Source organism: Pan troglodytes, chromosome 4 (genome assembly GCF_028858775.2).
Source record: "Pan troglodytes isolate AG18354 chromosome 4, NHGRI_mPanTro3-v2.0_pri, whole genome shotgun sequence".
Lineage (NCBI taxonomy): Eukaryota > Metazoa > Chordata > Mammalia > Primates > Hominidae > Pan > Pan troglodytes.
In genome coordinates, this window is record NC_072402.2 from 32,998,318 (window position 1) to 33,024,628 (window position 26,311).

The window sequence follows — 26,311 nt, forward strand, 5'->3', positions numbered from 1 at the left end:
AATAAGACTATATGAGGTGAGGGTATATAGCCCTAGTAAGAGTGACAGGCTTGCTTACGAAGTCTTTCTGAAATTTATTTACAAATGGGGTTGTTTTTGTTTTGTTTGGTGACTTGGGCTTTTTTCTCCAAGAGAATTAGCATTGTTTACAGATTGTGACCCAAGATTTTTTTTAATTTTAAAAGATTTTTATTTTCAGTTGAGGTGATGGTATTGTAAAAACAGTTTCACTTTCTAGATTTTTTTTAGCCGGAAGGCAGTCCATTAAATGTCTACGGATTAAACAAATACTTTCAGAAAAACCCCAAAAGTTTATTTTTTTGTATGTGTATAATATTTTCTATGGAAATTAACAATGAGCAGACACTAAGACATAAACTCAATAATATGGCAGTGTGAGGTCAGTGAGGAAGCTATAAAAATGAAAATGACCTTGAGAATTTTAGTTAATAAAGATGGTCAGGATGAACATTTTCTAGAGGTAGTTTGCTGAACTTGCTAAGTGGAATAAGGAGTTTCATTAAGAAAGAGTTGACTTTAAACATCATGGAAAAGCACAGGTGAGGGTAGTGTAAACCATCTCTACTAGAGGATGCCAGGCACATACCCAGGATTATTTCTAGAAGTAGTTTCTTCTTCCTTTCTTATATCGCCCTCATGGCAGCATAGAAATGTCTGGTGCTTTATGAATTAGTATAGCCTTGCAGTTATTGAAGGAACAGAGAAGAATAAGATCAATTTGAGTTAACTCACGATGACATGATCTCTATCTGTTTGCGAGACAATTCACAAGCCAGTTTTAGATTTACTTCGTGCAAAGGAAAGCATCCAAATACAAGCATTCCTTAAATGCATGTGAAAAATTGACTGATACAGAAGTGGTTAGTTTTAGTTCTACTTTTCTAACCCAGAGTAAGCATACTATCTCAGAAATAGTTTTTCTAATTTTTTTAATTAAGCATTTTAATTTGTCCATTTTTTAAATGCAGTTTTATTGACCATCCTCTCTTTATTTTCATCCATGAATGCTCCCCCTTCCCTGTACCTTTAAGTGTCACAAATTGCTACCAGTAAGGAAAACTGTTGTGTCTTTTTATGGATGGAAGTTTTGTTCTTTTTATAGACAGAAAATAAACAATATTTCTTTGGCCTCAATTGAGTCGAGATCGTTTCTCTTGGATCTCTGTCCTACATTCTGCATTGTATTTTTTAGTGTCTGAGTTTACACAGTGACAAAGAAATGATGCTTTCGAGGTTTTCTAAATATATGAAAAGAAGATCCTCTTAGAAATAAATTGATATATTAATAGTTTAGCCCATTCTGTATTGTACTTGTTTTTTATGTTGCATCTAGTTTTTGTCACTGCCCCACCCCCAATGTGCGGGCATCCTAGGGAAGAATGTTATCTTGATTCTTATGGTAGTATAACCTTGTCATAGCCAGGTTAGCCACTCAGTTAATCAAGATGAATATCTCCTTTTTTTCAACAGGCGAACGGAAGAGTCCTTATGTTGCAGTATGCTGTATAGTAATGGCCTTCAGCATCCTCTTCATACAGTAGCTGGGGAAAATGCCAGAATTTAGTTGCCATCAGATTTGATTGTGAACAAGGACTGACTGCAGAAAATAATGGAAAGGATGTTTAACTCTTTTATCTCCGAACATTGAATGAGATAAATTTCCAGATGCTGTTCTCTATTTTAATGTTATTGGACCAATGTTCTGTATAAACAATTAAGATGTAACCATTTAATAGTCTGTAACAATCAACCTCAGTACTGTCACTACAATATTACATTCTGCATATGTTATTCTGTTGTATCAGATACGAAATTTTAGTGAGGTATCTCTAAGGCACATAGTAGAAAACAAAATTGGTTAATTACTCAAGTTCCTTTCACTGTGATTTGGAAATGATTTAATCTTTATAGAATGAGACCCTTTTTTGGACTAGCTTTTTTATTAAAATGGCTCAATTTGTGTTGATAAGGATTGCATTAATATTTAATAGTGCTTGCTTTTCCTCTGGGCACACCATTTTGATCATTAACCAGAGTACCTCTACTCTTAGCAAACTCTAGTTTATGACAAGTATTTAAAATATTTAAAACAAGCTTATGCAGTTTTTAAGGACGAAGGTAAATGAGATGTAACTTAAAAATACTATTGGGAAAATGTTGATATTTAACATTAGTGGATTTAGACTAGCCAAATGACATAGTAGGCTCTGAAACATCTTGTCAAGTATATGTATTTTGTGCATGAATTTTTGCCGGAAAGCTGTCTTTCTCTGAAAAACACAACATTCTTAGAATGAAAAGAACAATTATAAAATAATTATCCTATATGTGTTTTTCATTCTTTTTAGTGTCATGGCTTCAAAAATGAAACATTTATTTTAATTGCCGTAAAGGAACTGTATTTTTGTTTTGTTTTTTAACACAGCACTTTAAATCCAGTTTGTGTTTTGTCAACTTGAACTGGAATCTCTTTTGTTACTTTGGAGGTGATAAATAGTTTTCAAATCTACTGATTTGTATACTGTGGCACAAGTATCTTTGAACTTTGATAGTGAAAGGAGACCTTCAACAATTTTTAGTCTAGGCAAGAGGAATATTAGGAATGTGACTTCTAAATTTTACAATAGAGCAGTTATTTTAAGGTCATGGTTAACATTTCTTAAGGTTCAACTAAAATTCAGTTAAAATTTCAGAGCTACGAGGAACTTAAATCTTAGCTAAAAATTACCTGTTGTAGATAGTATTAATTAGATTGTTTGCAGCTATTAATTCATCATAAAGATAAAATGAACAAACTTCCTTTTTTTAAACAAAAAAAGAAAATTATTTCTAGATTAATAGGCTAGTAGTTATTTCTGCAGAAACAAAGTATGGAACTGAAAGCCACCTATTTTTATTTTAGACTAATTTAAACCACTTGGAATGGATTCTAGGAAACATCTTAAGCTTGTGTGTTGCCTGTGGTGGTTTTTTGTTTGGGGGTGTTTTTTGGTTTTGGTTTGATTTTCTGTATTTTGTTATCTGGGGATTTTTTGTTTGTTTGTTTTGGTTTGGTTTTGGTTTTATATTTTTGGCATGTCTATGGCAGTTAAAAGTGGTATATTTTGCTTTAGATAGGGAATCAGGTTATAATCATTGTTCTTCCTCTAAACTGCCTCTTGGGCTTTACATCAGGTCAAGGATTTTTAGGGTTTCTCAAAAATAGGATTCTTGTCAGTGTATCCATGCTGAGTAAGTCACCTTTCTGGCTCTAATTTCTGGGTGGCCATCTGTTGTCCAGCTCTGCTGCCAACTGGACTTTCCAAAAGCCATGTCAACTAATTTTTTATATGCTAAGACAAATCGAATATGAAAAGAGGAAGAATATTCTAGATATTCTAAGACATTTCTTAATTTGGCATCTCAGAGGAGGTAGGTGGAAAGTAAAGGAAGAGATAATTTTGGGGGAAAATTTGTGGAAACATACAAAACGTTTTGCTTTGTATAGATGCTAAACAGAGTGGGAGGCAGCATATTTGTAACAACAACCATTCTGACCTTTTGAAACACAAGCTTTTGGAGAAGTCAGGGAGAGACACAGTATGAATAAAAGCAATTAACATTTTCTTTAATGTATATTTTTCAAAGAGGACCACTGAATCCTGTTCTCTAACCCAAGGGGCAGTGTAGGTGGTTTTAAGCCCACAGAATATTGAGATATTTCTCTTGTGGTTTTGGTGGGGTGGTGGGATGCAGAAGGTTATTAAAGATCAATTTAAGCATCAGATAGACTATCTCTTTTATTTTTTTAACTTTTAGGTTCAGGGGTACATGTGCAGGTTGTTATATAGGTAAACTCATGTCAAGTGGTTTTGTTGTACAGATTATTTTGTCACCCAGGTGCTAAGCCTAGTACCCAGTAGTTATTTTCCCTGCTCTTCTCCCTCCTCCCACCCTCCACCCTCAAGTAGGCCCCAGTGTCTGTTGTTCCTTTCTTTGTGTCCTTGAGTTCTCATCATTTAGCTCCTACTTCTAAGTGAGAACATGTATTTGGTTTTCTGTTCTGTGTTAGTTTGCTAAGGATAATGGCCTCCAGCTCAGATGGAATATCTCTATCATATAGACCTGTTGTTACAGGGCAGGATCGGATGATGGACACTGAAGTCCTCAGCTTGCTAAGTTCAGTTGCTCTCCCTAGCCTCCTTTTGGCTTCAGAGTCTTTTGATTCCATCTATCCTGGTATTTTTTGTGTGCTGATGTTTAGTTCTGGATTGGCTTCAGCTGTGCTAATAGGAAGGGCGTTGTCTTTTCAAGCAATCTTAAAAGGTGGTCAATCAAAAGGCCAGAGTCTGAATCCCTTCTGTGGCTTAAATAATTTGAGGATCAAGTCCAGTGTCTTGTTAATCCCTGTTCTACTGTGCCAGACACTATCTTGAATGCTTTTATATGTTCAGGTTCAAAATCGCTCTTTCATACCAGGGGATGATAGTAACGTGTAACTTGCAATAGATTCCTTCATCTTAGTAATAAGATGATCAGTCTAGTTAGGACAAAATAGAGATTGAATAAATTAACTTTTCCAAGTTTACAGAGTAAAAATGAGCAGATCTCTGCCTGGTTTTGTGAAAAAGAGTTAGCACCGGTAAATAGAATATTTCTACTCCTACACCATTCTTTCAGTATATCATCACTGAAGACAGGAAGATAGGCACACAGATTCTTCCTCGTAGTAATTCATAGTGCACTAGGTGAAAGAGATGAAGTATGTATTAGAAGTACAATGTGATGGCATTTATTATTCAGATAATCCCAGGATTCTAGAAGAAAATAAAGAAGAGTGACAGTTCAGTTAGGGTGTGAACTTCCAGAGGAGCACTGCTTAAGCTGAACTTGAGAGCATTGTGCAAAAGCACAGTAGTCTGTTAAGAACTAGAAATAACCTAGCTTGTGCCACTTCGGGAGTATTAAGACATAAGCCTAGAAAGGTAGACAAAGGTTAGATCTTAGACTGTCTTGTATTTTTCTCATTCCTGTTGATTACCTACCTCAAAATTGAATATGTTTTTCCTCCTGCCTAACACAAAACTACTCAAGGGCAGAAATTTAAATTCTTCCTTGGTGTATGTGCAAAGAAGGTTGAATATATTCATGCCTACCTTATTTTGGACTAGGAATACAGTAGTATACTTTCCGAAGACTTGCCTGAATAGTATATAAGGTGGAGGCAACTGACTAGTTAGGTCAGTATTTTTAGAAACTCTTAATAGCTCATACTCTTGATACCAAAAGCAGCCCTGATTGTTAAAGCACACACCTGCACAAGAAGCAGTGATGGTTGCATTTACATTTCCTGGGTGCACAAAAAAAAATTCTCAAAAAGCAAGGACTTAGGCTTTTTGCAAAGCCTTTGAGAAGTTACTGGATCATAGGAAGCTTATAACAAGAATGGAAGATTCTTAAATAACTCACTTTCTTTGGTATCCAGTAACAGTAGATGTTCAAAATATGTAGCTGATTAATACCAGCATTGTGAACGCTGTACAACCTTGTGGTTATTACTAAGCAAGTTACTACTAGCTTCTGAAAAGTAGCTTCATAATTAATGTTATTTATACACTGCCTTCCATGACTTTTACTTTGCCCTAAGCTAATCTCCAAAATCTGAAATGCTACTCCAATATCAGAAAAAAAGGGGGAGGTGGAATTATATTTCCTGTGATTTTAAGAGTACAGAGAATCATGCACATCTCTGGTTAGTTCATATATGTCTAGTGTGTAATAAAAGTCAAGATGAACTCTCAAGAGCCTCCTACTTTTGTCTTATTGTCAGATATGTGAAAGCAGTTTTTAGAGGTTAAAAAATGGAAATTTCCACCTTTCTAGTAGGATGAGAATAGAGAAATGTTCTATTTTTTTTTTTCCTACCTGCATTTGCATTCATGGATGGCCAGGATTCGTTTTGGGGTATTATTTTTATTGTTGTTTTGCATCCTACTAGCTATTGGATCTACTATATTGCTGTTATCATTGAGTATGCTTTTAAGAGCCTTAAATGACTCCAGCAGTTTGCTTTGGGTGTGAAGTCTTTAATTTTCCCAGAGATGGTGGAAATCGGATCCTGAGTGAAAGTGACAGTTATCAATTACTGAGTTATTTTCAACCTTGTCCTCAACTGGGAGCCTTCAGATGCCCAAACATTCTGGCAAGTAGCTATTATTTTCTGTCTAAAATCTGTTTGTGAGCATTGTCCATCAGTCAGATTATTCAGCCAATTTATACTATTATTAGTATTTACTGAGAAATATGAAAAGGCTTTTGTCTTGCTTTGAGGAATGTGGTCTTCCTGCTGTTAGCTTCCCAAAACTGAATAAACACAGACCAACCTTTGTCAGACCTGTAACTAGAAGGAATTTACCTAACCAAATGAATTGTAGCAATTGTATTTTTAGTTAGATTTAGATCTAAGAAAATACTTCAGATATAAATTGAAAGGCAGTATCTTAGTTGTTTCCTTCAGTAAATATTGTAAACGTACCCCACTGCCCCATTAAACCACCAGTTGATAAAAGACATTATAGGAAAATCACTAAATTTCCAATTTATATTAATAACAAGTCAAAAGAATTCAAAATGGCTTTGCTTAAGACCACCGAATTTAATATAACCAGGAAAGCAAAATCTGTTTTTAATTCAGAGGGTTTACATTAATGTCCTTACCGATAACAGATTCATCTAGGGGTGGAAGGGAGGGCAAGGGCAAGGGAGAAAACATAAATATTGGAAACAAGGGTAAGTTACTTCACACACGCTTTGTGGAGGATGAGAACACTCATTCAGAAACTGCATGATACCCAGACACTACTGTTTGAGCTTTGACAAGGGAAGTAGCCTAAAAGCAAATGTGTAGGGATGTAGCATTTGTTCCCAAAGTGCTAAAACCTGTAATTTATCAGCCACCTCAACTTTTTTTATTTCTATAGCTAGGCTAAATACTGGAAAAAAATAAAAAGAAGTAAGAAAATAGACATGAGGGATTTCAAGAAGGCCAGCATCAAAGAATCTTTGCAGTAATGAAGTGTTAAAAGGGATCTGGAGGCTCAGGATAATACCAAAAGATTTGACCTTGGAAATTAAGTTACAGAGAATAGAATACAACATTCTTTTGGATTCTGAAAGAATAGAAGATCATATTTATCTTGATTTTATTTGATAGAAATAGTTTGCTTGCTTTTTAAAAAGTGTTTCTGAAGATGACCGGCATCTTCAAAGAAGCTTTATTGACTCTTTTAACATGTAACAAATTCGATGTAGACAACTTAGCGAATCCCTAGGCACTTAGTTTGACCTGCCAAGAAGAACAGAAATTGGGCTAGAATGCAGGATAATCCTTGCCCCCCTCCCCACCGCCAAAGAATAGAAAATTAATCCCTCTATCATTCCAAACCCACAAAGTAGAGTCCTCCATATCTCCCATTTCATCCCTACATGAATCCTTTGAGAACAGGCTGTGTGCCAGACAGTGTTAGGACAGGATATACAATGTGGAGTAAGACAAATACAGCTGTTGCTGTCATGGAACCTAGAGTCTAGTAAAGATCAACTAACCAAATAGCTAATTAGATAAGCATACACAACCTCTAGAACCCTGAAGGAAACACCTGAAGGACGGTTTAGATGGGGTGGTAAGGGAATGCCAGTCCATGAAGTTGATGGTTAGGCTAAGATCTACTGCAGATGAAGAGCATGAACAAAGTGGCAGAGACAGGAAAGAGCTTGGGACTTGAAGGGGTGGAGAAATTCATAGAAAACTAGCATGAAGAATGCTATTTAATGTTACTAATACTGAGTGAGGCAAAGAATGGAGTAAGTTGGAAAGAAAAAATAAGCCAAATCATGCAGGGCTTTGAGCCATAGAGAAGGCTGGCCAACTCATCCAAAGGATTTGACCTTACATAATTAAAGGAGCTAATAGAGTAGTCTCTGTAAGACTATTGTCTTTGTTTCTAATGTTGGACCTGAAATCCACAGGGAAGGGAAGGGTAGAAGCTGTGTCAGTTCTTGTCATTGACCTTGGTACTGTGGATGTCTTGCAGAAAGAAGCCAGTGCCCTTCTTGAAGCTATATGTGGCCAAGAAGTCAGAGAGGCTGAAGGATAATCCAGGGGAAGATAGAGTAGTTATAGGCCCACCTGCTGCCTCACAGTAACAACGTTAATCTGCACATCTGTGACATCACAGTTGAGCTACAAAATTACTACTGCTTTACCTCTGTTGAACAAATTTCACCCAAGACTCCCTCCTGTGGTCCACACTAACCAGAAGTTTACAAGGAAGGCAGTCCTAGGAAATGAGCAGCCTAACGAAGTTGACACATTACAAAGTCATCATGTTCTCTAAGACCCTTCAACCTGGATTTCCTGCCAGCAACTCAATATATCCCAAACAGAATTCTTCAAAACCTGCTTCTCCTTCTGGGTCACCCTATTTTGTTTTTTAACAGTGCCACTTTCCTTCTATGCTTAAAATTTTCTAATCTTGTTAACTCCCCCTTTTCCTTTCTCATATACCTCTCATGCTACCACCAATCTATAACAGTCCTATCATTTTTACCTCTGCAGTGCCCACCCCAGGTGGATGAGTTCAAACTCAACAGGTGATTATACAATCCCACACATTGATTTCATATTTAGTTTGATATAAGCCCCCCTTCTGGAACCCCAAAAGAAGGAAAAGGCCATTTTCCTCTCCAAAAGCACGTACAGGGGAGTGAGTTATAACGAGGAGCTAGTATGCTGCTATCATTATTTAAACCAAGAAAAACCCACTGTAGACAAGATGAAGGATCTAATAAAAATGTGTTCTTATTCCTGATTCTAAAACTTTAACAGCTGGGCTTTCCCATGTGGAATAATGTTACATAAATAACTCAGCCAGGAAACAGAGGGGCTGTGAAGAAGTCCAACAAAATGATAGATGATCTTGGACAGTCTTAGTATCACACCCAATGGAGTTAGAAGGAAATAAGTGCATTGAAGGTACGGGTGAGCTATGTTGTTATGTGTAAGCAGCAAACTTTACAGAACCTGACAGTTATCTGAGTCATGTATCACTGATTTTACAGAAGTTTTCTTTCTACTTAAGTATATTAACACTCCCTAATCTATTCCATAGGGACCTTTTCTGCTCCATCCAAATTTGTCATCTTTTAATTAGTCATGGAAGTCTGGATAAAGCAGGTTTCAGAAAATAAACACGTTGAGTTTTAAAACTAAGCTCTCAATTGTTATGTTTTATTTTAAAGGGGACAAATATCACTGAGTCCATGCTATTTAGTATTCTTGTCCACATAGTCTAGTCAAAGCTCATGTTGCAATTCCTACTACCACATCTTCATTTCACTGAAGTCGCTATAGTTGCAGTTATAGCACAAATGCCAAAAGGCATTATGAGAAAATAGGAGTGAGGGATAAAACTTCAGCCTAAGAAACTGTGCAGTTCTCCTTTTCCATTTACATGATGGGAAAGTAGTGGGAGGGAGCTGCAATCCTTATGGGAGACACAGAACTTAGGGGCAAGTGTCATCTCCCTCAGGTTTGGGTTAGAAGACCTTCAAAAGCCTTCCCAGCTGTGAACACCAATGACTGTCCTGTATTGGCAGTACAAGTTGTTCTTCACTGGTTCTCAGCAGTTGCTTAAACATAGACAAAGAACTCTTAAAGAATGAAGACACATTTGGTTTTTTCCAGCCATGATCTTGGAAATCCCATTGTAGCTGGAAGTTCTACATTTGTGAAATGTATCCAGGAATTTACCTTCCTAGAAATTACGCCAGGGCTCATTTTGGGCTTTTTGAAGAGTTACAGGAGACATTCTGTGATTATAACAGTGGTTACTTCACTAGGAAACATTCATGGAACATGTACTTGTTACTCTTTTCTTTATGTAATTCTTAGAGCAACCTTGTTTCCTATGAATACCGGCAAAACCAACTCATCCATTGTCTACACTATGCCAAGGGAAATATCCACATCAACTTGAAATAAGATAAGGAGAAAAAAATAGAAAGAAAATTACTTCTAGGCCTTTCATTGCTTATTATTTGCCCCTACTCTGCCCTCCGTGTGTTTTTACTTGCTGTGATCCAAGGCAACACACTCATGTAGCAGCTCCTAACTGTGATCATCCTAGCACAGTATGAGTCACTAAGCAGGAGAGGCTTCTTATTTTCCTTTGAATTACAAGCCCTGTGCTTGAGAGATGGTTCAATAAGCCCCCTACAGAATCACATGGAAGACAAACTTCCATGACACCATTAGTCTCATACCTGAAAGTAATTTAAATTTTTTCCCTTACAAAACTAAATTGTAGAAAATTCAGAAAATGCAAATACACAAAGAAAAAAAAAAGGCTTCCAGTAATCTTACCAGTCCAAAATAACCACTATAATGGATCATATAAAGATGTCCATGTACAGATAAAAATATTTTTTATGGGATAGAATAGTTCATGCTATTTTGTAGCCTTCTTTTCTCCCCCTTTTGTGAATGTCTTTTCACAAGTTACAGATTTTTGCTATTATACCATTTTTAAATAATTGGAGAATATCCCACCATAGAATACAATAAAATGTATTTAACCTGTCCCCTGTTATTGGACACTTAAATTGTTTCCACTTGGGAAGTGATATATTTAAAAGGACAACATGGCACAAATCACATTGATGTCTTGTTAAGATTAATTTATATCACATGTACTTAAATGGGCATGGTATCCTAAGTTTCTATTTAGATCTACACGAACAGATCTTTTGTTCAGGGTAAGTATATATAGGCAGAAGGGTTTGCTTCTTACTTCTCATTATTTCAATGTGATTTGGAAATATATCTCCACTCCAACCTACCTGTAACCTGAAATTACACCTTTAAAAAGCTTACCATTTATGTTTCATAAATTTTTAGTGTGGTAGAGCATATTTCATTTTAAATAACTCCCTCCTCCTACCATGAATCTTCAGATGAAGTACATTAGAATGAGGTGCATTAGATGTGGGAATCATCTGCTGAAGTATCATATTTAAATCTAATTCTATTAAACACTGCAGGACACTGGGCAAACTGGAGAAGTGCAACGATAATTTCAATGCTCTCAGTATAGAAACTGATGCTCCCAGGCTGAGAAAAGAAATTAGGATCTGGTAAGTGATAAAGTAATAGACAGGAGCTTTGAAAAGTTCGATGAGGCTGTGGGCATACCACAGAACATTCAGACTGAGCAAAGCACTCCTGGATGCGAGAGCCTGAAGGGCATGTGGCCATCTATTTTACAGTCTTCCAATTTTTCACTCATTCAGAGTGCAGTAGGGCTATAGTTCCATTTTAATAATGGAAGTTGTAGGAGATTGATTTATAGAACATTTTGAAATAATTTTTTTATTATACAAAATGGAATATTTACATGGCTATTAAATGTATATTGAAGTAAAACTTTCAACATGAAAGGATAGACACAATATATTTAGTGATGAAATCATGTTACAGGCTAGGCACGGTGGCTCATGCCTGTAATCCCAGCACTTTGGAAGGCCAAGGGGGAGGGACCACTTGAGATCAAGAGTTTGAGACCAGCCTGGCCAACATGGTGAAACCCTGTCTCTACTAAAAAATACAAAAATTAGCTGGATGTGATTGCGTGTGCCTATAATCCCAGCTACTCAGTAGGCTGAGGCAGGAGAATCGTTTGAACCCAGGAGGTGGAGGTTGCAGTGAGCTGAGATCGCGCCACTGCACTCCAGCCTGGGTGACAGAGTGAGGCTCCATCTTAAATTTTAAGAAACAAGAAAAAGAAAGAAAAGAAATTATGTTACAAAATATTTTATGCATGGGTGCATGCACACACACACATTTATAAGAAAAGAATTATAAAAAATACCAACATAATAATTTTCTCTAGGAGGTGGGAATAACAGTGAGTTTTCTTTCCTTTTATTTTTTAAAACCTATATTTTTATGGTTAAAAAAATGTGATAAGATAAATACCAAGTATATACATTTGAATTTCATGACATACTTTTTAAATTTATGCTTGATACTTTCAGACCATCAGACCCTTATTACACCTTGTTTTAATGATTATTTTCTCTTTGTTTCATTCCCGTGAAAAATGAAAAGTCTTTGTCATTTTCTCTCTGAATCTGTATCTTTGTCTCCCTTTTTTCCTCCCGCTCTCCTACTTTCTCACACTAGACGTTTCATAGGAATTAAAAGTATTTAAGGGTGGTCAATTCTTATTTGCCTTTGGAAACCCAGAATGTGCACAGTATTTAGTAAACTTTCATCTATTATGTAAATTCTTGATTCTTTGAAGAAGCACAAATGGACTGTATTTACCTCCATTGCCCTGACTTCAAGCATTTTCAACCATCAAGAAAAGTAAATCATTTAAATTTAGAACTGACAAGAAACAGACTCAGCTATCTCCTAAATACATGCATTAAGAATAGTCTGCCAAGGGTTTTGTGTAAAGGCAAAAGATAATAAACTTAAAGCGTATATACTAGTCAATGAAAGTCCTACATATACAACAGTGTGATCCAATTTCCAGAAACAAATGCCTTGTGTTAAATATAAAATTAAGGCTAAGTAAATTAGTTTATTTTTTGAGTGAAGAAGTTCAATTCTCATCTATCTTAAAATAAAATACATCTATCTGAGATTACGTGCCACAAAGATACCAACTTTATACTTTTCCCCGGTTTTCTGGTTTAGGACAATAATGGCAAACATATCTACATTCACTTCACATACCTTCTAAAATCCTGGAGAATCTGGCATTTATTACACCACTCAGTTATGTACACTTTGAGGCTCATGAAAGCCTGAAGAATATTCAAGAGCCAGACAAAAAACAACTAGTAAAAAATGTTTATACTTCTCTTGACAACTCAGTAAGAAAATCTGTACATGAATGATTTTATAGTAGTTAAATATGGCTTTGGACATTTAAATGTTTTTTATGTAATCCTGTTAATTACTGAATCCAGGTTAATGAATGACATGGTAAAGAAGCATATTATATGAGGGTTATGTTTCTCCATTGAAATATTTTTCCTACCTGATGATTTATTCTACGTTTCCTCATTAGGAGTTCTTAGCATATCCGAAAGCGGTCTAAGTATCAAAAATTAATGACTAGAAGTCTCAGTGAGGCACAATTTATTAGTTTGCAGATTCTTGGTGACCATAGTTTACTGGTTAAAAAATAAATAAAAAATAAAACTTTGATCACTCCTTTTGAATTGGAACCTACTCACCTACCTCATTACTTACATGCTTTGTGTGAACATAGCAACCGTTGAAAGTTCTCTGAGGCATAAAATGAAAATTCTGCCTATAGTATAGAGAAATTATCCTCTACACCCTGTCCCCAGAACTGTGGACTCATGGACTAATGTCCCTACTTTCTCCACGATTGCCCAGTTTCACTCTGCTTTTCTCAATCCTGTATTTCCCATGAAATATAAGGGCTGACTCAGCCAGGGCTCTTATCTGCAAATAACAGATACTGGCCCAGTAAAATTAAGCAGGAAATAAGTTTATTGGAAGGCTGTCAGTTATAAAATAACCCAGAAGGCCAGCAAACCAGGGAAGAAAATCAGAACATAAGAAAACTGGGTAGCTGAAACCTCAGCCAAGGTATTGATCTTGTCACTTGGATTCCACACTTGTCTCCAAATGTGGTACCACTGTGGATGAAATAAATTCTGCATCATCTCTGTTTCTCTGCATCAAGGGCTACAGATTCAAATTTCCAAGATGGAGTGGATCAGTCAACTGTTTCCACATTAGTGCTGTGTAACAAAACCACTCCAAAATTCAATGGCTTAAAACCACAATTTATTTTTGCCCATTTGTCTGTGGGTGAGGTAGGGATTAGCTGATCTCTAAGCTGTGCTTAGCTGTGCTTGGCTCTGGACTTCAGGTGAGTTCAATCTCAACTCCTGTCTCTCATTCTTATTAGATCAGTGAGTTGCCTGACATTTCTTCTCATTGTGATGGCAGAAGTTCTAGATGGCAAGCCAGATTGTGTAAGTACATTTCACACCTCTGCAACATCACATCTGCGGACATTCTGTTGGCAAAAGCAAGTCGTATGGCAAATCCAGTCAAAGGGCAGTGAAAAACACTGAAAAGAGCTGTGAAGTCAATAGCAAAAGTCATGGGCACAGGATAGGGTAAAGAACTGGGACTAATATTTTAATTTATTTCATTGACAATTCTTTTTTTTTTAGATGGAGTCTCACTCTGTCACCCAGGTTGGAGTGCAGTGGTACGATTTTGGCTCACTGCAGCCTCCGCCTCCTGGGTTCAAGCAATTATCCTGCCTCAGCCTCCCTAGTAGCTGGGATTACAGGCGCCTGCCACTAGTTCCGGCTAATTTTTGTATTTTTAGTAGAGACGGGGTTTCACCATGTTGGCCAGGCTGGTCTCCAACTCTTGGCCTCAAGTGATCCACCGGCCTTGGCCTTCCAAAGTGCTGGGATTACAGGCATGAGCCACCGCACCCAGCCTCCAGTGATAATTCTTATTGGTCAAGTTCAAATCTTATGATAGTGCCCTAGCTGTCAAGGGATAAGTAGTGAAAGTTATTTGGTCCTATTTTTGTAGAGAAGAAGGCCCTTATCCTCCGCCAAGATTCACACAATGACAGAGTCCTCATATAGCAAAAAAGTTTAAATGCTGAGCAGCCATCAAAGTAACAAATTTGCATCCTAAGTGGCTAATTATTATGTTTTTACTCTCTCTTCAGTGGTGTTCAGGTAGATGGTAAAGAAGTGTCGTAACTGAAAAGTGGAAGTTAAATCAAAGTAGGGATTTGGAGACTTGGATTGCATAGTAGGAAAAGAGGAGAAAACATTCTCTGCAGAGAAATGACAATGAGATAATCATACTTGTGGCCAGGTGCAACGGCTGCCACCTGTAATCCCAACACTATGGAAGGCCAAAGCAGGAGAATTACTTGAGGCCATGAGTTCAGGACTAACCTGAGTAACATAGCAAGACCTAATTTCTACAAAAAAAAAAAAAAAGAAAAGAAAAAAAAATTAGCTGGGCGTGGTGGCACATGCCTGTAGTCTTAGCTACTCCAGAGGCTCAGGCAGGAGGATTGCTTGAGCCCAGGAGTTTGAGGTTACAATGATTGCACCACTGCACTCCAGCCTGGGTGACAGAGAAAGGCCCTGTCTCAAAGAGTAACAATAACAACAACAAGAAAAAAAACAAAAACAAAAAACGGAGAATCATACTTGCAAGACCTTTGCCCTGAATCCACACACAAACTGGAATCAATATTCTGTTGATCTCTTGTCTTTGTACCCCAGGCTTACTGGAAGCAAATGTATGTGAAATGGAAAGAAAGGAACACTCTTATTCATAAAGATGTTCAATCCCCTGCATACACGTAACCTAAGAGCAACAATTAAACTCCCTCGAAAACACATCATGGAAGTCTTCTGCCAAACACCACCTTTTTGCCTCTTAAGAATGTTAGGGCTAGGCACAGTGGCTCACACTTGTAATCCCAGCACTTGAGGAGGCCAAGGCCATGGGATGGTTTGAGACCAGCCTGGGCAACAGAGAGAGACCTTGGCCCTTTAACAATTATTACTTGTACTCCTCTCTGAGAACAAAAACAAAAATGCAGGCAAATCTCATTTAATTCTACCTCTAGTCTCTTGATTTCTGTAACCTTTCTAAATGTGACTTCAGGCATAAGTATGTGTTGGGCAAAGAATCCAGAGTTAACACAAGTTTGCTGAGGATGAGAATGTGGAGCCAAGCGGTGAGCTGGTTCATGGGTAACCAGTTGCACCACACCTTTCAGAAAGGCATGGTTGGGCCGGTACACAGCTGTGCTCCAGGAAAGGGACCTTGCACTGCTTCCTCCTCCTTTTTACAGGTCAGGTGTGAAAGCACCTTTGGTTGGGGGAATGAATGTTTTACATTCAGCTGCCAAGCAAAATAAGTCAGTTAGTTGGGGGCAGTGATAGAAGATACAAGCCTCTCAGCACCTGGTGATTTTGGGGATTCAGGTTCCTATGAGAAGTTGAGTTCAGACATGGCCCCCACCCCTCCAACCAGGACAAGGTCCATCTAGATTGTTGCTGGAGACAGTTCTAGGGTCATTCACTGGAAAACCCTGCAAGGCTTAGAGATGGGCCAGTTATTTTATTAATACTGTTACGGCGAAAGGGACTCATAAGAGGGCTCAAATTTGTAAATAAGAAGCTGTTCCTATTGCTATTGATGAGCATTTGTTATACTCACTTCTCCAGATAAGAAACAGGTTCCAGGGGACTCTTTCAAGAGAGCATCTACCATTAACTTCACCCAGTCCCTAAGGAACATCTAATACAGCTTCCATATTCCTAGCAGTTCAGTGTAAATGAACTATTGAATACAGAGGCCATGAAACATCTGCTATGGCCTGGCCATCAAAATGCAGGTGTAAGCGCCATACTGAGTTTTTCTTTAGTAAATAAAAACATTTTAGTCTGATTAAATTCAACAACAACAATGGCAAAAAAATGGACATCTTCCTTTTGTAGAAGTTAAGTCTCTGCCCTCATCTCTGGCACTTTCATGGAGATCACATATACTTCAGTGATGTGTAGTTGGCACATGTTTTCTGTACTGGACCCTCTTGAGGCACCAATCCAGCTTCATCTTCCTGCTTCTCTGAGAACTGCCGCACATGGGGCCAATTCTTCTAGGTGTGGGTGACACCTAGCCCACCTAGGCACTCAGATTCTTTCTGCCAGGTATTTGAAACCTGGCTTGGAGTAAGTGGATTTAAGGTGTGTTAATGGCAACACTCTGATCAGATAATCATGAAAACCCTCAAAGGTTTTAACTTTTCTATTGCTTTTCATTTATTTATTTATTTTGCTTGAATTAGCTGATTTTGTGCCCGTTGTTTGAAACTAAAAACACTATACCAAACACACTCCCTTTGGGGAGCAGACACGAGTTCAAGGACATGAAGGCACTCCAGAAACTCTCACAATTACACAGTATTATACCCACCAGAGATTCTAGGAAGGGCTCATTGTCAAGCGCCCCTCCTAATAACATCCTCTAGAAAGGTGGCTGCATGAATGCTTCCCATCTTCTTACTAGGACGAACAACTAGATGAGGTCAAGCAACAGCTTAGTGATGCTTTTAAATCCTGGAGAATGCTGAAGGACTTAACTAAAGTGGCATTTAACTCTACCTGAAAAGTCATAATTATGCATTTATTTATCAGGCACTTTGTATGTTCAAATCTTTTCTTAAGAGAGTTCTTGGAAGATCCCTCGAAGTATCCAGATGTTTCTAGATAAGTCATAGGTCAACTTTTTATAATGAGAAACGACATGTGGATGGGAATCAAAAGATGCTTATAATTCCTGCCAGCTTACCTTGACAATCTCTCTACTCCCCAAATGGTCTTTTGATATAACAGACTTGCAGAAACCATTTTATTCTACCACACTAAGGGTTTCATTAAATTAGTGGTAATTAAATCGTAGAAATGGTTTAATCACTTGTTCTTTTATCCCTTACTCCTGGGTGTAAGGCCTAATTGAAGTGTATCCCACAAGAGAAAAGAGGAGGGGAGAAAGATTTTTGAAGTTTTTTGATGGCTGCTTAAATCAAATAATTGTATAAAGAACCTTAATCACTGTTAACATGTGAGCTCTCACAGTGCCAGAAACCGTGCTGGGGACTTCCAATACACTATCTCTTAGTTCTGGAAACAACCCAATGAGATCAGTGCTGTTATTATTCTGTTTATAAATGAGAAAAATGAAGTTTACTAAGTTAAGTAACTTATCCGTGGTCAGATAGAGAGTGGATGCAGCAGAGTTTGAACCGGAATCCATGTCTGTCAGACACCAACCCTGTGTTCTTGACTAATTCCAGTCTCCAGATCACCACTGCCAGTATTTTTCAAACTGTTCTTTCTCCTCCAAGGCATAGATAATTCCTGAGATTGCAGAAGAAGGAAAGCAGAGTTTTGGGCACCCATTAGGGTAGCAGTTTTTGAATTCTGCATAAGACTTTATTTAAAGAAAGGGCCTCACTGTTAGAAAATGTTTGAAAACCACTGATCTAATTCACTTCCCTCATTTGACTTAAGGGACTAGAATATTTTAGAGATGTATTTAGTAATGGTCAATCTGAAACTTTATACAAAAAGTTTGCCAATCCCTGATATAGAACACCAGAGCGTGATCCATGACTAGTGGCATCATTACTATTGGAAACTTGTTGGAAATGCTGAGTCTTGGGCCCACCCCAAACTTTTAAATCAGAAACTCTAAGAGTGGAGCCCAGCAATCTGTGATTTTAGCAAGCCTTCTAGGTGATTCTGATGCAGACTAAAGCCTGAGAACCACTAGTATAGAAGGATTTTAAGATGAAAAATTTGCAACCCCAATGGAATGGGCACTGTAGAGTGTTTTCTGATTCAAGAACTCAAGTCATAGAGTTTAATAGTAATAAAAATAACAGTGCTAATAACTGTGAGGTTCGTGGCATACTTGAGGTGTGTCAGACATGTTGCTTTCCATTCATGATCTTATTAACACCTCACAATAATCCTATGAAGTAAATACTATTGTTATTCCCATTTTGTAGCTAAATAAAATAAGGCTTCATGAGATTGAGTGACTAGTCACAGTGTTAGAAAGTGGTGGCTCCAGGCTGAGACCTAGACGGTTTGACACCAGGGTCAGAACTCTTCATGTCATATACCTCAGATTTTTGTAGGCTAGATAAATGAAAATGTTACTAAAAAGAAGAAAGCAACAATGAATGCTATCAGTGTTGAAACCAGTGAAATATGTTTGTATAAAAAAGTGGTACTGTCTGGGTGTGGTGGCTCATGCCTGTAATGCCAGCACTTTGGGAGGCCAAGGCAGGAGGATCACCTGAGGTCGGGAGTTTGAGACCAGCCTGACCAACATGGAGAAACCCTGTCTCTACTAAAAATACAAAAAATAGCTGGGTGTAGTGGCTGGCACCTGTAATCCCAGCTACTTGGGAGGCTGAGGCAGGAGAATTGTTGAACCTGGGAGGCAGAGGTTGCGGTGAGCCGAGATCACACCATTGCACTCCAGCCTGAGCAACAAGAGTGAAACTCCGTCTCAAAAAAAAAAAAAAAAGTGGTACTTGTATAATAACTACTCTCTCTTCTTGCCAGGGAAACTGGTTTTGGCTATACCACACATGTGGTGTTTCCTTAAGTAGATCTAGAGGAAACTCCACCAGCATTTGTGGCCACCTACCCTATATCCTATTTTGTTGTCTTTGTACATTTTAAATAAATTTTAAAAGTGAGATTTTCCCCCTCTTATTTTCAGATTACTGGGAATCTTGGCTCTTTCTTTACAATTTAGTTTTAATTACTTGTGTTTTTGTTGTTTTCCACGTAATTGTCAGGATGGTTTACTTTGGTTGACTTTTCCATGACATCATGAGTTTTGTTTTCTTTTTCTGGTAAGGAAGGCTGAACAGGAAGAAGAGAATGCATGGGATGAGGTAGGTTGGGGAGAGAGAAGGAATAAACTAATACCAGGAGATGTGGAAGTAGAAAAACAAAACAAAACAAAAAAGACTCTTGGTACTGCAGGATATCCAATCTAGGCAAAAGACACCTAATACCAGTGATTTGACCTTTTTATATTAGAAAAACAAAACCATATTGAGATGTGAGAGACACTTGAAAGGTATAATTTGAATTTTGAACAATGTTTTCCATATGGTGCATATGTCATCCATATCTTTACAGGTTTCCAATTCACTCCTCAATGAAATTCATGTTTCTGATTTCATTCCATAAAGACTAGAAATTGTAGCCCTGAACACTTTAATAATATAGTGGAAAAATATGAAAAAAAAGTATAGAAGTTAATGTTTAAATATATTTTACATATAGAATAGAGATTTATTGAGAACTAGCATTGATTTCTAGGGAATAAAGATTGTCAGGTTAATCTATATAGCTATAATAAATTAATTGACCTTGGACACTAAGGGCAAGTTAGAGAAAATTTTGCTTCGTGTTACAAAGCTTCTGTTTCTGTTTATTAAATACACTGAATCAACAACTGCATGTGAAGAACGTCACAAAACACCAGCTGACTGTACAAGGAATGATCATCAATTGATGGATTAACCTTGAGTCAGAGGTTGCAGTGAGCCGAGATTGTGCCACTGCACTCCAGCCTGGGCAACAGGGCGAGACTCCATCTCCAAAAAAAAAAAATCATTTGAATTAATCATCAGTTAGGATTAGGGGGAGGGCTTATTCTTTAACACACCCACTAAATTTTGGGGTACCGAGATATGGGTGACAGTGGAGAGCCATTGAAATCCAATTTCCCCCAGACCTAAGGTTGATAATTTTTAGAATATTTTGTATTTTCAACTAATTGCAACTTTTTAACTTTTTTGGTTCCTTAAGGAATAATTAACTAGAAAAAAATAATTAATTGAGCTTGGTTGCCATGTGCTAACGTAGTGCTGGATTTCTGACTGTAGCTTCAGAAGATGCACTTTATCCACTTTCTCTGTCATGTCTACAGTGCACAGAGATTTCTAGCCCTTTAATGTTATCAAACTCACATCCTTTTGTACAGGACCATCGAGCAAACTTGGCTCATCAGATATGTTTCAGATTAGTTGAGAGAAAAAGACAGTAAAAAAAGTGCCAATGATATTCAAGGGAATCGGGTTTATTTGGGGGTGAATGGCATCCAGGCCCTTATTTGTGCTAATTGCCTGGTAATAGAATTATTTTGGTTTCTGAAGGAGTGGGTATTTTATTTTATTGCTGCTTAATCTTCATTTTCCATATGAGGAGATTTTCTTCAGAAATATTCTGAAAGAAAAAAAAAGGTAGTGGAAAAATATAGAGCCATTGGGAAAAAAATGGTTTAATTACATATGACACCAAAATAAATTAAGGCTCCTTCTTCCAATCCTGCTTCCTTCTAATGACTCTGATAACTGAAGTGCTGAGTTTTATTAAATAGAGCAGAAGAGAACGCTCTGGAGATTAAAGAAGCTATTGAGATTTTCATACCTGCTGAAAAAGAAAAAGTCTCCCTTTTGTAGCTGACAGGCCCGTAATGAGCACATTTTGTAGCTGGAGAGAAAGAAAAAGAAGATGAAAGAAAAATCTTTTGAAGACTGAAGAAAGGGGAAATCCCACTAATATAGTGAAACCCCTTAATTGTTTTCCAAGAGACAGAAAAAAAAACACTATTTAAAGGTCACATTGGCTTGTTTGAATTCGTTTGGCTTTCAGAAGATAAATATTGTGTATGGGAATATAAGAATGTCTGCTAGAAACCACTTTTGCACAATGAACAAAGGAATCATCCCTAATATGTGATTAACTGACGTTCCCTGCTCACCACAAATGTTGGCTTTCATAGACTTCAAGTGAAGGGGCACTTTATTAATTGGCTGAAGAATTCCTTAGAACGCCTAAGAGATTAAGACCACAGGATGCTTCAAGGTTCTTTCTTTCTTGAAAAAAAAAAAAAGTATACAGATTTAAAAAACATGTTGACTGCAATAGCATTATCATCTATCTTAAGTATTACAGAATTAACCTATTGTTAGCCTTCAAAAATTTTGCTGCAACATGTCAGATTAGCTCAATGTCTATTAAATGGCCATTTTGGTTTTTCCTGCACCTTCAAAAAACAAGTCTAATTGTCATAAAATTTGCTCTCTCAAACCCAAATAGACTCTGTGACTTTAAATGCAAATTGCTAAATTATTCCCAAGGCAAGTGAAAGGAAGGATTGCACCCACCGTGCTGCTATTTAAAATGAATTTTAACCCCTTAGGCTGACAACTGACACAAACTCAGATTGCCACACACAGAAGCCAAGGGGTCTGTTGGAATAAGAGCTGCCATTTCCAATAAAAATAGAGTGCTGCAATAATGCCATGGTGAACAAGGTTTGTTGTTGAAATCATAGATCTGATCTAGATGAGATTAAGGGTGAAAAACTAGGGGGATATGAATGAGATTTTATGTTGGGTAGATTTGAGATGCCTTCTACACACTGCTGAGGCAGCCAAGGCTTCATAAACCCTATCTCTCCTCCCACCCCTTCCTGCCCCCGCCCCCACTCCAATACATTGATTATCTTATGTTTGGAATGATTGATTCTTTTGGTTCCAGGAAACCACCCTGGGATCTGACAGGAAATGGTGGATTGTTTATTTATTTTTCAGTTAGGAAACAAATTGAGCTCCGGAATCTGTGTATTTAAAATTGGGTCTCATTTAGTAGCCACTCAGCAGCATGTATTCTAAATCATGTTCTGCTTATTATAATGTGTTTATTTAGAACTTTATATTTTATCACTGGCTTTATAATTCTTTAAGTCAACCATTCCCTGTATCCTCTTAGCTGCTAATGGCTCAATTCTTAAACACAGTTTGTGCAGCAGGATAGTTCACAGTAGTGCCTTGTTGAGGGGGCTGTGTGTCTGTGCTGTCCTGTGTGTCTGTGCTGTCCCAGCCATCACCAGTACGGCTCTCTCTGAAATGTGGCTGAGTGCCCAGAGAATGAACTAGCTACTGCCTGGTAGAGAGGAGAACCAAAGGCTGGCACTTGGCAGGGGCCTGCACTCTTGCAGCTGCTGAGTGCTAAATTATTACTGATGTGTTTCTCCAGCCTTGCTCAGCAGAGCTAGCCTAATGCAGCATGAACCTCTCCTCTGGCCCTTAGCACGGGACTTGGGTTTCAGAGCTGGAATAAAGCAGGCCAACTGAGACAGCTTCTGCCCAGGGCAGAGCAGCACGCACGGCTGTCCTGCACAGATGCTGAAATGCAGTGGACACATGTCCTGCTCTTCATGTGTAGAGACTCCCACCGTGAGCCTAATGTGATCGCTTCAGAAGCTTGGTGGTTTTTACATAGGCATATGAATTGATCAAATTGAGCCTCTGAGGCAAAAATACACCACTCAGACAGAGCCTTTAACAAAGCCCTGAGAGCAGCTCCCATAATGCTGAGGAGGGATGGTCTCGCCAGGAGACTACAGAAAAAGGTAGAAGCAGACTTTCTGCTTTCAGCTTAAAGAATCAAGCTCAATCAACCTGTGCTTCTCCAACCTGGCATTAGGTGTCTTGTAATCTTCTAGTACACTGGTTAGGTGTGACAGCTGTGCATGGTATTTGTAAGAGAGGCAGAGAAGGCTCATACAAAGAGCCTAGGATTATAGACCACCGGTCTAGAACCCGTGTGTGACTATACAACTACAAATAACTTGGCTTCCTGTGCCTCCACTTTCTCATCTACCTCTTGCATGTGTAAATACATAGATTGCTAGCCTAGGTTATTTGATATAATTTTAAGGTAAATCTCCTGCAGTGCCAACGTAAGTGGCATTGCAATAGTCAAATCATAAATTATAACACAGTATTTTTATGCTGTCGTCTCCTAACATCCAACACTCAATTCTGCCCATCAGAGTGAGGCAAACTATACCCTGAGCCCTTTTCCCCAAGGCTCTTACTTGAAAAAACAGGGCTTATCTCTTTTCAGATAATTTCCTTCTAAGAGCCACTCAGAGCAGAGGGTGACAGTAATTACTGACAATTGATTTATCTTGCTTATAATGACAAACTTTGGTAAAATTTAGGAATTTATGATGAGATCTACCTATATTACTTATGTAAAACTAAAACACTTTGGCTTTTCTTTCTTTTTTTCTCAAGATAATGTACTCAAGGAAATACAGTTTAAAAAACACAATTTTGTTAAAAATAATTTTTTTCAAAAAAAACCCACACACATTTTCCACACCCCTCCCCCTGCCCGCCAACCAGCTGGAACTTGTTCTTCCTCACTCATCTACCAAGAGGAAATTTACATTTAGCAAAGTAAGATGTCTCCCGTGCATTGTTCATGTTGGTTGTCTGATAGTCTCTGTAGTCCAAACAACTAAGTTGTTAACATTTCATTTTTCTGCCAGTTGCTTTATTGTAATGTGGATACTGCCTTAGAATATTTTCATGCTTTAAAATATGTTGTTCCAAAGAGGTTTGGAAAAAACTACATCTCCAACTTCAAGGCAAACCCATCCAAAAAAAAGGTAGCATTAGAAGTGCTCTATATAGTGGTTCATATTTCCTTATACATTTTAATTTCCTCACTCACAAATCCTTCAAGAAACTACTCTCCAACATTCCTTTTTAAGCACAATCTTCAAGGAAATAAGAGAGAAAAATCAAGAAAGCCTCTTGTCACTGCAGGTGGCTTTTCATGGTGGCAAGAGTCATCTCCGGGAAATTGCCTTAATGTTGCACATATCCAGCTATTTGTGGTGAGAGCCTAGAAACCCACAACGGAGTCTGACAATTTCTCTGAGGGACCTTGTTTGCTTTTGGGAAATCCATTAACTCTTCCAGTCTCCTAGGATCCACTTAATCCAGCACTGTCTAATAGACATGTGAGCCACACATCTATTTTTAAATTTCAAGTGGCTACTATTAGCCATACTAGAATAAAAAAAAGCAAGTGTTATAAATTTTAACAATATATTAAGTTAACCCACTATATCCAAAACATAATTTTGACATGTAAACAGTATAAAAAACTATTAACAAAATATTTTGGTTTTTTTTTTGTTTTTAAAATCTAGTATGTATTTTGTACCAATAGCACATCTCAGTTTTATCCAGCTACATTTCAAGTGCTCAGTAATCACATATGCTAATAGCTACAGTATTGGACAGAACAGAGTTAATCCATTGCTTTTTACCAGGACATGTAATGCTGCCTGAGGGATCAAAAGGAATTAATGTCTCTGAATATGGACAGTTCATTACCTTTTGTTTTCACAAATGTTTTTTTAAAAAGCATTATTAGCAAAGTGCCTCCAAGACACACCAAGACATATAATCATTCATACCTTCAAAATGCAGTGATTCTGGACACTGAGATTATCTCAAATAGTACCAGATCTTACAACTTTGAAAGGTGGATAGCAGAATTTCTACTTACTCACAAGATCACATATTTAGATTTCTTTTAATAAAATTTTATTTTAAAATAGTTTTAGATATAGGGAAAAATTGTGAAGATAATACAAAGAGTTACCATATACTTCATGCCCAGTTTCCCCAAATATTAATGACAATAAATTTGTATGCAATATTTGTTATGATTAATGAACTAATATGATATATTGTTATTAAGTAAAGTCCATGCTTTATTCAGATTTTCTTAGCTTTTTCCTAGTGTCCTTTTTCTGTTCCATGGTCCCATCAAGATACCCTATTACATTTAGTCATCATGTCTCCTTAAGCTCTTCTTAGCTGTGACAGTTTCTCAGATTTTTCTTGATTTTATTAGCCTTGATAGTTTGGAGGTGTACCAGTTAAGTATTTTATAGACTGTTCTGCAATTGTGATTTGTTCAATTTTTTTTTCATAATTAGCATAGAGTTATGGGTGTTCGGGAGAAAGAGCACAGAGGTAAAGTGCCACTCTTATCACATCAAGAGTACATATTATCTATTATGACTTATGACTGCTGATATTAACCTTGACCACCTGGCTGGGGCAGTGTTTGTCAGGGTTCTATACTCTAAAGTGACTCTAATTTACCTTTCCTTATTTTACTCTTTGGAAAGAAGTTATTATACACAGGGCAAACTTAAGGAGTAGGGAGTTATGCTTCACCTCCTTGAGGGCAGACTTGTTCTTTTGCATGAAAAAATTGTCTAGTCTCGCCTACTTATTCTTTTATTCAATCATTTTTTTATGTCATTTGGAGTCATAAATATTTATTTTATACTGTGGGTTATAATCTAATACTACTTGCTTTTGTTGCTCAAATGTTTCAGCTTTGGCTATTAGGAGCTCTTTCAGTTGGCTTCTGTGTCTTTTTGACAGATCCCCATCACTGTGGTCTTTGGGTTCTGTTTGTTTTATTGTTTTGTTGTTGAGAACTGCCTTGCCTTCTGACACTGTAAGATGCTCCAGGCTCATCTTGTATATTTCCTGCCCCAGTCCTAGAATCAGATGTTTCTCCAAGGAACCCTGGTTCTTTTTAATGTAGAATGGTTAAACAACAACAAAACCAAGATCTGGGTGCTAGGTGTTTAACTTACTTACAGAGCATTGTCTGTAATTTATAATCAAGTTACTCTGGAAAAAAAAAAAAAAAGAGCAACATATACTATACTGAACACTTTCCAAGTGGCAGGCATACGGTAAAATTTGAAGAACATCTGGAA

General features: G+C 37.5%; 1 protein-coding gene across 5 annotated transcripts in view; it reads left to right on the forward strand.

Moving 5' to 3' along the window:
• The window catches only part of TMEM167A (transmembrane protein 167A), a 172,798-nt gene that overhangs the window by 22,145 nt on the left and 124,342 nt on the right, over positions 1-26,311 (forward strand). The window contains exon 4 of one of the 5 annotated variants that reach the window (XM_016953038.3): positions 1,492-5,802. The exons of 2 other annotated variants lie outside the window; for them this stretch is intronic. In XM_016953038.3, coding sequence (XP_016808527.1) covers positions 1,492-1,562 — 71 coding nt within the window. In that variant the 3' untranslated portion in view covers positions 1,563-5,802. Of the gene's footprint in view, positions 1-1,491; positions 5,803-14,015; positions 14,265-26,311 lie in introns of those variants that run through there. 2 more of the 5 variants (XM_063811124.1, XM_063811122.1) reach the window with 2 other exon arrangements.